The sequence below is a fragment of the Symphalangus syndactylus genome, chromosome 15, assembly GCF_028878055.3.
Source record: "Symphalangus syndactylus isolate Jambi chromosome 15, NHGRI_mSymSyn1-v2.1_pri, whole genome shotgun sequence".
NCBI classification, from domain to species: Eukaryota; Metazoa; Chordata; class Mammalia; order Primates; family Hylobatidae; genus Symphalangus; species Symphalangus syndactylus.
Window position 1 is genome coordinate 7,161,704 of NC_072437.2, and position 12,343 is coordinate 7,174,046.

The 12,343-nt window shown below is 44.6% G+C and overlaps 1 protein-coding gene across 9 annotated transcripts in view; it reads left to right on the top strand.

The window, feature by feature from the left end:
- PCID2 (PCI domain containing 2) overlaps positions 1-7,105 on the top strand; it is a 31,037-nt gene extending 23,932 nt beyond the window's left edge. For 7 of the 9 annotated variants that reach the window (XM_055245139.2, XM_055245140.2, XM_063618577.1 and 4 more), the window contains 6 exons: positions 99-240; positions 3,461-3,561; positions 4,462-4,535; positions 4,651-4,776; positions 5,628-5,751; positions 6,428-7,105. In XM_055245139.2, coding sequence (XP_055101114.1) covers positions 99-240; positions 3,461-3,561; positions 4,462-4,535; positions 4,651-4,776; positions 5,628-5,751; positions 6,428-6,517 — 657 coding nt within the window. In that variant the 3' untranslated portion in view covers positions 6,518-7,105. Of the gene's footprint in view, positions 1-98; positions 241-3,460; positions 3,562-4,461; positions 4,536-4,650; positions 4,777-5,627; positions 5,756-6,427 lie in introns of all 9 variants that reach the window. The other 2 variants (XM_055245138.2, XM_055245136.2) reach the window with 1 other exon arrangement.
- Positions 7,106-12,343: the final 5,238 nt, after the last annotated feature.

A 12,343-nucleotide genomic window follows, 5' to 3' on the forward strand; every position in this document is an offset into this window, starting at 1 on the left:
TTTATAATTTGCATTTTAAGGAGACATGCTTAGTAATTTGTTTTGCCACCTGTTTTTGTTGTTTTTAAATATTTTAAATGGATTGTTATTCATTATAGATCAACAAACTCCATTTATGTAAACCCCTAATTAGAGCAATTGACAGCTCAAACCTGAAAGACGATTACAGCACTGCACAGAGAGTAACATACAAATACTACGTTGGACGCAAGGCCATGTTTGACAGCGACTTTAAGCAAGGTGTGTTGCTAATCTTTTTTTCCCAGTATTTTAAATAAGACATTGCATTCTGAACAACTTTGAATAATAAAGATAGTTTCAGAGAACACAATTACTATATTTTATTTTTAAATATGGACTGTTATATATACATATTTGACACTAAAACTGATTAAAGGGAAATTATATTGAAGATTCTTAATCCACACTGGGTCTCTCAAGTGCATGCTGGAGTCTCACGGGCATTACAGACATCCTTTCTGAGTTCGCTAAGCATGACTGTTCTCGGAATAGAATGTAAATCATTGTTTTCTTTATTTGCCTTTTGACCCTGTAATAGATGCTGGTTATGTTGACATAGGAAATGGAGATTAGGACAACATTTAGTTCAGCGACTGACTTAATGACCTACAAATCCCGCATGGAGATGACTTAGAGGCAGGGGATATGCCCTTGGACCTGGTGTCAGAGCTCACGTTTAAACAGCCTCGTGCAGTGTGTCGCTACCACAAAGCTCACGTTTAAACAGCCTCGTGCAGTGTGTCGCTACCACAAAGCTCACGTTTAAACAGCCTCGTGCAGTGTGTCGCTACCACAAAGCTCATGTTTAAACAGCCTCGCAAGGTGTGTCGCTACCACACCTGACGTTATTGTATTAGTTTACGTTGGTAACTTTCTCAAGAACAGGAAACTAGTCTTTTCTTCTTTTTGTAATTTTTTATTGGCTGTCATGGCATCATTCTTGGTGATCTCTTCTGTTGTGCTCAAACCAGACTTTAAACTCTTCTTCAGCTGTTTGTTGAGCACACAGTCCCAAGTACATGAAGCAACATAACTTTAGGCAATGCAAGATAAATAATAGCCCTTTCATAAGGACGCTCTGGCTTTTTATTCTATAGGCTTGTATAGACCATTTCCTTTCACAGTTTTTACTCTGTGGGTTTGTATGGACTGATTGTTCATTTCCTTTCAGTTTTTAGTAGATCTAGGGCTTTTAAAGAAGGGCTCTTCTTATCTGTCTCTTTTTTTTTCTGTTAATATGAAGCATAAAGGTAGAGAAGCTTTTAAATTCTATCCTATTGGATTTTATTAAGATACTGATTTTTTTTCTTCTGAGGATTCAGTAAGTGGTATTTTTGAATACCTAACATAGCCAGAAATTATTATTAATATTGATGTGACATAGTCATAGTTTCTGACATCTTTAGAGCTAAAAAGTTTAAGTCTGTATCATCCAACCCTTTCGTTTGACTGTAAAAGAAACAGAAAGCCATTGAGAGTGTGATGCTCTGAGATTACTGAGTGATTCTGTGTCCCCAAAAAGCCAGCGCTGGCCATAGATCTTCTGCCTTGTAGCTCACAGAGATTTTGTTTTCCATTTTACTGCTAGGAATTCCTAGAGCCCTGATTGTATTTAAGTGGATAAAATGTCTGCAGAGATTGTGGTGATTTTCTTTCCTGTGATTTTATATTGTTTATGTAAGAAAAAGAGTATTTGGAGTATCTCAGTTTTTGTATGTATACTTTCATTAATTTATTAATTTCAGAGATTTATACCCCTCTAGATATTTTTGACTCCAACCGAAATATATTATTCGATGCAAAATGACTAAGGTGCCCTCAAAGACAGCAGAAAAATCTCAGCTTGCGTTAACTATTAGAAAATGCATTTTTTGGCCAGGCATGGTAGCTCATGCCTGTAATGCCAGCATTTTGGGAGGCTGAGGCAGGTGGATCACGAGGTCAGGAGATCGAGACCATAGTGAAACCCCATCTCTACTAAAAATACAAAAAATTAGCCGGCCACAGTGGCGGGCGCCTGTAGTCCCAGCTACTCGGGAGGCTGAGGCAGGAGAATGACGTGAACCCGGGAGGCGGAGCTTGCAGTGAGCCGAGATCGCGCCACTGCACTGCAGCTTGGGCAACAGAGCGAGACTCCGTCTCAAAAAAAAAAAAAAAGAGAAAGAAAAAATGCATTTTTTGTACATCCAGGAGAATTTGAGATTACCTTGGGCAGTTGCAAAGGTACACTTTTTAGAGGCTAGTTTGCAGAAGTCAAACTGGCAGCTGGTGGGATATTTCAGACTCTCAGTGAATCCTTGTTCCTTGGTCTCAGCCCCACAGGGCTCCTCGTGGGTCATGGCTTTGTGGTTTGGAAGAGACACTGGCCCCACAGCATTCACGCTCACTGTGCAAGACTGGATGTTTTTTGTGCCAGTGTGGCCACACAGTTTAGGAGCAGAGGCAGTGTGTGGTCTCAGTGTGGGTTCCCTAGGCCTTGACCCAGACCCCAGGGCCTGCTGCTTCTGGTGACCCATTCTGCATAAGGGAGGGCCTCTGCAGCTCTGAGCATCTCTGTTCTCTTATATTTGGGACTTAATATCACTGTTCAGGAAGAACTTACATAAACAGGAATATCTCACTTTCCTAATTCTTGACCCAAACTCAGCCTTAGCAAAGCCTCTTCTCTTCACCTAGGGAGAACGTGGAATCACTGTCCAGAAACCCCTGACCCTTCAGCTTTCCGGCCTCAGGACAAGGCTCAGCTACTGCCTGCCTGTTCTGAGAGTTCCTTGTTAGCACGGGCTGAACTCTTTGCAGGCCTGTCGTGCAGTTTGTAGGATTAATCTTGACAAATAGAATTACTTTTGTATTTTGAAATATATTAAATTCAAATCTGTTTTTTAATGTTGCTCTCAGGACAGAATTAGTATGTTGTGTATTATTAATACTAAGTTAATTTTTTAAAGCATGTGGTCATTTAAAATGGAAGATATATGATCACTAATTATATGTTAAGCTGGAGGATGGTGTTTTACTAAGTTATTTTCATTGTTTAATTATGAGTGATTAAAATGTATCGTGGAGGTACATTTTAAAATATGTCTTTATATTTTTCATGAATGTAGAAATCATCTGAGCAGGGTCAAACTTTTAAAATGTTATCATAATGGCTTGCCAGACAACCTTAGGCAAATCAGAATCTCTGTGAAAGTTATTTTCTTCAGTTTTCCTCTGTTAAGTAGGACTTCCCAGGCAGTTCCCATTGAATTTGGGGGTATGGATTTTACTTAAGGAAAGTCATTGATCACAGAAATGAAACTGGGCTGATATTTGTTGAGATAATAAAGGGAGGGGGCTTTTGCCTTTTAAATCAGGAGACAGTGGTAGAAAATGGAGCAGGAAGGGGCCTGAAGCAGGTGCATTGGTCTCACGCGTGCTGACTCTGCCTTCTTTGCAGCTGAGGAGTACCTGTCATTTGCCTTTGAGCATTGTCACCGTTCTAGTCAGAAGAACAAAAGGATGATTCTGATCTATTTGCTTCCAGTAAAAATGCTATTGGTGAGTGATTGTTAACTCCATGTTTATAGATCCTGGTGCTTTCACAAAGTTGACAGCTGATAGGTTTTTTAAAACCTAGCAGACAGTCTGTAGTTGATCACAGCCTGAGCTGTGTATGAGCACACCCCAAAATAAAGAAGGAGCATGCATTGTGTGTGGCCCAAACCCAGAGCTTCATGCCTTACGCCTCCAGGTCCTTCTAGAAAAGCTCTCCCTGTGTCTTGTTTCCCTTAAAAGTATTTAACTCGAGTTTAACATTCATGTGACAAAATAAGTACGTATCATTTGTATTCCTCCCTTAAAACCTAAGTTAAAAGCAGTGGATTCACCAAGAAAGAAAAATGTCATTTCACCCTCTCTGTAGGTATTTCATTTAGTTACTAAAATGTATTTTTGATACTTGAAATAACTGGTAAGTTAATTGACTAATGAGAAAAGCATTGCACACAGGTGGCTAAAACTTCTGTAGCTCTGAATGGATTGTGATGGAGAAGCGCTGCTGTGGCCTTGCCCTCCTCACTTCTCACCCCGTTTAACTGACAGCCAGTTTCAAATGCTTAGCCGATTCTTCTGGAAGCTACTTCCGTATGCCTACATCTCATGCTTATACTAGCATTTCTTCAGTTATCACTCTCTTGTTATAGAAATTCGAAGAAATGTGAGAAGGTCAAGATCAAGGTCACATGTCATGGACTGACAAAAGTGTATTGTACCCAAGTGTTCTGATTTCTAGACCTGTGTTGTTTTCCTAGTGTACTATGATGTGTTTAATCCATGGACATTCTAAGAAACTCAGGTTGCAATTTTCTTAAAACTTAATTCCTTGATATGAATATTTATCAAGGACAATTTTGTCAAAAATGAAAGCATTTTCATTCTGGAAAATTGACTCTGTCTTAGGGTCACATGCCCACTGTGGAGCTCCTGAAAAAGTATCACCTGATGCAGTTTGCAGAAGTGACCAGAGCTGTGAGGTAGCGTATGCCATCCTTCCTGTTTGGGGTTTTAAAAATGCAAGCCTGATGAGAGTTGACGTGCACGCTGTATGAGAAATTCACCCCCCTTCTGACGCGCCTCCTCCCTCACCAGTGAGGGCAACCTGCTGCTGCTGCACGAGGCGCTGGCGAAGCACGAGGCCTTCTTCATTCGCTGCGGGATCTTCCTCATCCTGGAGAAGCTGAAGATCATCACCTACAGGAACCTCTTTAAGAAAGTGTAAGCGTTTCCCCGGCACGTTGGGCTCCCAGTGCAGCTCTCGGCAGAGCAGTCAGTCGTCCAGGGCTGTTGCAGGCTAAGAGAGGAGGCCACCGTGTGGGTGGGGTCGTCATCTTCCTTCCATTGTGTGGGATAAAATGAAGCCTCCACCCACTGCCTCCTGGGGGCCCTGCGCGGAGACACGTGAGTAGCACAAGCTGTGCCTGGACTTCTGGGGGAGGTAAGCAGGTTCTGTGTGAGAAGATGACTTGAGACATCAGCCCTGAGAGCCACGGTACCACATTTCATCAGAGCACACAGGACTCGCCACTCACTCCCCTCCCTTAGTCCTGACCAAGTAGCCCTCCCAGCCACTCCTGCCTGTCACAGAGGCAGATGCAGAGATCGTCATTCTTTTCCTCACACGTCTTCTGAGGCCTCGTCCCAGCAGGATCTCAGTTCAGTAAACTTCAGGCAAAGGCCAACTTTGTATAGAGCTGTGGGTAACACATCACAAACAGTAGGGACCCTATTTCGCTGAGTCTGTGAGACACAGCCCATTGTCAGGTGCTTCCTGATTTCAGGGAGATTAAAATGTGAAAAAAAAAAAACGCACCTTAATGAAATACTTAGAAAATAATTAAAAATTGTATTTGTACTAGTGACTTTTTAAAGACTGAAAAGTCAAATTAGATTTAATAGCTCTTTGAGAGTGTAGTTTAGAGTTTATCTAATAGGTGGGAATTTTTTTACTCCTTTAGAACACCGGCTTATTAAGAGGTGCCTTTTCCCTGCTGACTCACAGTGCCGTTTTTTGGCTGTGGAGTGTTGCATCCTGTCAGTAACCACAGTGATCTTCTCCCCTCTTCCAGGTATTTGTTACTGAAAACACACCAGCTGTCTCTGGATGCTTTTCTGGTTGCCTTGAAATTCATGCAGGTGGAGGACGTGGACATTGACGAAGTTCAGTGTATTCTGGCTAACTTGATATACATGGTGTGTGAGTCCTAGTTTTAATTTAAGCAGCTACTCACAGCAAGATTCAGCCCAGAATTTCAAGTTTCAGTGTGGTGGTGTTAAAATTGTTAAAAGGCCTTTTGCTTTTTTTTTGATAGAACTAATTTTAGCCCAGGAAATACCATTCACCAGGGCCTTAGGAGCACGAGGGGACGGATAGTCTGTATGTTTGCATATTCTTTACTGGCGGTACATCCCTCGGTATCTGTCAATTCTCCAACCCCCCTCGGATACCAAAATCCACAGGTGCTCCAGTCACTGGTAGGACGTAGTATTTGCATATGAGCTATGCACATTCTCCTGTATACTTTAAATGATCTCTACGTTACTTAAAATACTCAGTGCACTGTAGATAGCTGTTATACTGTATTGTTTAGGGAATCATCGCAAGGGAAGAGCATCTGTACATGTTCATTACAGATGCGTTTTTTTTTTCCCAAATATTTTCAGTCCACGGTTGGATTCATGGATATGAAACCCACCATGTATATATAGAGGGTTGATTGTATTTATTTTTATTTATTGTCTTCCCACTGAACTGAACTGTGCCGCTCTTGGGGAAGAATGCTAATGCCAAATTAATTAGATCACCCAGCATCTTTGACATGACTCACATCCAAAAATGTAAACGAATTCCTCCCTTTCTGTCCTGCAGGGTCACATCAAAGGCTACATATCGCATCAGCATCAGAAGCTAGTGGTCAGCAAGCAGAACCCATTTCCTCCACTGTCCACGGTGTGTTGAAAGTACACGTAGCCCTGAGGACGGGTGAGCAGTTGTTTCTTTCCATTTTGGTTGTGCTGATGAGACCGGTCCGGTACTGTGACAAGGCTCCCTGAAGTCGGAAGTCTTGGAGGCGCTTTTCCCAGGGATGCTGAGGCTGAGATTTTCAGCACACCCGAGTCAATCTCCTTCATTTGGAACTAATTTCAGCCTGGTGAAAACCTGGAATTCCTTTTTCACAAAACTCGGCTGGTTCTGGTGTCTTTGTGAAACTTCTTTGAAGGAGGCTTTGCGTGAAGGCAGCTCCGGCTCACTTTTCCTAAGTGTGGTTCCTGAAGGCTGTCTTTGTAACTTTTTGTGGTTCTTTGTATAAAAAGGGTATTCTGAATTTATACACATGGCATGTTCTTCAGTATATCTTCCAGGATACATCTATTTTTATATATTAAATTTGAATATGTTATCAAAATGCTTGGTTAACTTAAGGCATCTTTTTAAAAGCAGAATTTAATTTGATTTAAATTTTCCAGATTTTATAGCTTGCCCGTATGGATGCTCCTCAATCTATGATGGGGTTACGTCCCAATAAACTTATTTTATTTGCCTTTGCTTTGTTGGTTAAAAAAAAAACATTTCTTTTAAAAAACCATCTTAAATTGAAAATACATTTAATACACCTGCTACTAAACATTATGGCTCACTCTAGCCTTCCTTAACATACTCAGAAGCCTCCACTTAAGGCAAAATCAAACACAAAGCCGATTTTATTTTATAATAAAGTGTAGATGCCGGGCACGGTGGCTCACGCCTGTAATCTCAGCACTTTGGGAGGCCAAGGCAGGCAGATCACCTGAGATTGAGAGTTGGAGACCAGCCTGACCAACATGGAGAAACCCTGTCTCTACTAAAAATACGAAATTAGCTGGGCGTGGTGGTGCATACCTGTAATTCCAGCTACTTAGGAGGCTGAAGCAAGAGAATCGCTTGAACCCGGGAGGCAAAGGTTACAGTGAGCCGAGATCACGCCATTGCACTCCAGCCTGGGCAACAAGAGCGAAACTCCGTCTCAAAAAAATAAATAAATAAGAATAAAAATAAAAGTGTAAATACCTCGTGTAGCTTACCGAGTGCTGCACTGAGAGTGGAAGCCGAAGGGGTGCGTGGACGCTGAGGCATGGCTGCCCCTGAGTGCATCCCTTCGGCACCACAGCGAGATTGACAGTCGCTAAGTCGGGCCACTCACATTGTGCTGTTGCGGCTGCCATCACAGAATACCACAGGCAGCTTAAGCAACAGGAATGTTGCCTCACAGTTCTAGAGGCTGCAGGTGTGACTGAGATGGGGTTGCCAGCACGGTCGGCTTCTGGGGAGGGCTCTCTTCTGAGTTGCACACTTAAGAATAAGGTGGTATTCTTGCTGTGCTAGAGATGGTACAGATAAAGATGACTCTCTTCCCGCCTTTTTTGAGACAGGACCTCGCTCTGTCACCCAGGCTGGAGTGCAGTGGTGCAGTCAATGCTTACCACAGCCTGGACCTCTGAGACTCAAGTGATCTTCCCTCAGCCTCGCAAGTAGCTGGGACCACAGGTGCATGCCACCACACCCAACTCATTCTTTTATTTTTTGTAGAGACAGTGTCTTGCTAATGGTGCACAGGCTGGTCTGGAACACCTGGGCTAAAGCAATTCTCCCGCCTCAGCCTCCCAGAGTGCTGGGATGACAGGCATGTGCTACCACACCTGGCTCTCTTCCTCTTATAAGGCCACAGTTCTGTCGGGTTAGGACCTCACCCTTATGACCACATTTAGCCTTAGTTACCTCCTGAAGACCTTACCTCCAGATACAGTCACATTGGGGTTAGGGCTTCAATGTAAGAAATTTGGGGGACACGGTTTAGTCCTCAGCACTGCCATTTTTCAGAGTATGCACATTTCCCCGTTTATAAAAACTTTACTAAAGAAGAACACAAACTGTATGAGCTCATCTTTGCAAAGTTACTGCATTTGAAAGCTGCTTGTGCAAGGAGGGGCTATTCTACAAAGTGCGAATCCCTCTTTCTCTCTGTCTAGGCCGCGCAGTGCAGGACTCACTTTGTGTGGCTCCTTCCTCAGGTTCCCCTGGATGCAGGAACTGCCCCAGGGCTTCAGCAGCACTCCTTAGCTCGCTCCTACATCTGCAGGTCTGCAGTTTCTTCGGAGCTGGGCGGGGAAGTTTGCTGGCTCTTCTGGGGCCCAAATGGGCCCCTTTGAAGGTGACTCATTCCCGCGTATCGGCCCGGGCTCTCACCTGGGGCTCAGCAGGGCTGTGGGTGGGCTCCCCTGTTTATCTCCACATGCAGGGAGCTGGATTCTGGGAGCGCAGATCCCAGTAGAGCCAGGGAAGCCAGATCTCTTTTATGCCCTGCTCTCCTAAGTCACACCCAGATTCCAGCCATGGACTGCCGCATGTACACACAAGAGATGAATGCAGGAGGGCAAGTGCCTGTGCCTGTGGAGTTCGTGCCAAGGATCCTCTTGACCTACAGAGCTGCTCCCCACCAGCAGCAAGGTCCTTAGCGCTGGCATTTGTGACAAGTGCCTCCTACATCCTGTGGAGCAGACACGGAGCAAACTCATGCCGGCGGAGGCTTTGGGTGCTGTGTCTGTTTTCTAGCTCCCCATGTGTCCAGTGGGGCCCCGTTCTCTTGCAGTGTTGGGTACGGAAATCTGATCTTCCCTGCTGCTCAGCATGGGCCTTGAACATCCTTCAACTTTTGATTTAAATGATTTTCTTACAGTAATTTGAATATTGGAATTTCTACCAGCATAGCTGAATTTCATTCTGGATGTAATAGTGGTAGAAAGCTCAGGTTTATCAACATTTCTGGGTAACGTATTGAACCGTCCATAGTGACACCTAAAGTCAAGGACTGATACTTTAAGGTAATTGAATGGTTATTCTTAGCAATGAAAGAAACAACCTCAGTGTAGGTGTCCTTACGTTTACCTCTTGGTGTTCAGGCCTCTGTCAGTTCGTTCTCACACTGCTATAAAGAACTGCCTGAGACTGGGTAATTTGTAAAGGAAAGAGGTTTAATGGATTCACACTTCCACATGATTCAGGGGGCGGGGTGGGGGGCCTCAGGAAACCTACAGTCATGGCGGAAGGGGAAGTGAGCATGAGAAAAACTGCCACTTTTAAAACCATCAGCTCTCGTTAGACGCCCTCACTATCACGAGAACAGCATGGGGGAAACCGCCCCCATGATCCAATCACTTCTCGACACGTGGGGATTACAATTTGAGATGGAATTTGGGTGGAGACGCAGAGCCAAACCACATCAAGGCCTGTGTCCAGCATGGCAGCATTCAAGTTCACAGGCGAACACATGGCCTATATCAGTGTGTTTACATGGATTCAAATATTGGACTTAATCTCTGCCCAAGTGTAAACTAGTTTGGCCCTTTTAAAACATCATCACAGGCTGGACGTGGTGGCTCACATTTATGATCCCAGCACTTTGGGAGGCTGAGGCCAGTAGATTGCTTGAGCCCTGGAGTTTGAGACCAGCTTGGGCAATATGGCAAAATCCATCTCTGCAGAAAATAGAAACATTAGCTGGGCACGGTGGTCCACACCTGTAGTCAGGAGGCTGAGGTGGGAGGGTCAGTTGAGCCCAGGAAGTCGAGCCCACGAGGAGCTGGGATCGTGTCCTGTACTCCAGCCTTGGGCAACAGACAGATCCTGTCTCAAAAAACAAGAAAAACAGTCATCATAGCTAGCTTCCCTTTTCTTGAGTTTTATTGTTTTGTTAGATTTGTTTATGGTGTGGTTTCTAAGCATGTCATTAAATGCCAGTAGAGTAGTTATTTCATTTTGAAGGCCCCTCATGTCTCTGCTGACAATCTGGGCCTGTAGCTTTCTCTGATTGTTCCTGATTTCACAGATTTCACCATTATGCAGGGAGGGTCTTCATATACTTTGCCCAGTTGTGTTTGAAACAGGTTTTTTTTTTTTTTTGAGATGGAGTCTCGTGCTGTTTCCCAGGCTGGAGTGCAGTGGCATGATCTCGGTTTACTGCAACCTCTGCCTCCCGGGTTCAAGTGATTCTCCTACCTCAGCCTCCTCAGTAGCTGGGATTACAGGCGCGAGCCACCACACTCGGCAAAGATTTTTTTTTTTTTTTGTATTTTTGGTAGAGACGGAGTTTCACCATGTTGGTCAGGCTGGTCTCGAACTCCTGACCTCGCGATCCGCCTGCTTCAGCCTCCCAAAGTGCTGGGATTACAGGCGTGAGCTACTGCGCCCGGCCTGGAATAGTTTTCAAGCAGGGCTTCCACTCTAGTAAATCCAAATTTGTAATAGATGTACCAGAAGCAAGATTGCAGACATTTCTGCAGCATTATGTACAGAAAGCCTGCCATGTTCATTAGCTGATTTTAAAATCATTAGTAGGCATTTAAAGCAGTGACTTACTTACTTTATTGTAGTTTGAGAATAATACAACCAAACTTCACTAAGACTTTAAAATTCACACTAGTGAATTTTAAACTGCCCTCCCCATTAATTTGCCTTAAATTACAGTGTTGCTTTTTGCCAAGGACCTTTCAGAGAAATGAGCCATTTCATCTACAGATTGGAGAAAAGAAGTTTAATTCTGGGGTTAAAGCATAAATGAAAGAGAGTGTGCTGAAGAACAGTAAGGCTTAAAAACCCAAGTTATGTGTAAATTGTTTTCAACTCAAGAGAATATTTGTCCACCTACATTTTCAATCCCCTTTTTAAAAGTCCTCTCTGCTTTTCAACGATGCTCTGCTTTGACTGGTGGAGAAGCAGCTGTGCCCCTTCCTTAACTAAGTCAGAGTTAAAATGTGAACATTTACACCATTTCTGTCCATTTCAGTGCAAATTCAGACCCTGCTAGGAGCTCCAGTCTCCAAGAAAGTTTCACTGGGGGCTGGACTGCAGCTCTGTCTTTGGTACTTGCATTGCAGCTGCAGCCTTCATGACAGCAGGTGTTCACTGTGATTCAGCACGTGCTGTCCTGGTCTGTTCTACAAAATACCATGGACTGGGTGATAACAGAAACTCATTTCTCACAGATCTGGGGGCTGGGAAGTCCAAGATCTGGGGATCAGCAGATTTGGTGTCTGCTGAGGGCTCTCTGTCTCCAGGGTAGCACCTTGTTGCAGTATCCTCGCGTGGGAGAAGAGATGGAAGGGGCTGGCAGAGCCCTCGTGGCCTAGTCACCTCCCGAGGGCCCCACCTCCCCATATCATCATCTTGGGGTGAGTTCCAATTTCGGAGTTTTGAAGGGACACACACTCCAGCCACAACAGTGCTGGGCGTTGCCCTAGCTGCCCATCAGCCCATTGGTGAGGTGCTGGGGCTCCACCCTGGGCGACCCTGAGGCATGAAGAGGTGGAGCAGTTGTCCAAGAGCCATATGGTGGGACGAGCAGAGAGCTGGGTCTCAGTGCTCAGCCCTGACCTGGGGCCCTGGAACTTTCTGTGGGAACCCTCCCAGAGAAGGGCGGGTGCACAACCCCGTGAGACGCCGGCACGCCTCCTCAGCCTCTCTTGTGCTCTCTGGCCCTTTCCTCTAATGCTGCCTCTCTGGGGTACCCACAGAGTCATTCTCCTCCATTGCCAACCTGCTTCTAGTGGCTGCTTCTGCACTGAGCCATGGTCCTCAGTCACAGTGGCAATTGGTAAACCAACAGAGGAGATCACTTTCTGCTGTAACCAGTGATTGCTGTCGCTTCTGCGCCAGAACACACTCACCTGTGTGCAGGCCGGGGTGGCTATTCCCTGAGCACAGAGAATACTGGACTTGGAGAAGGAAAGAATTTCTGGAAACCAGGCTGTT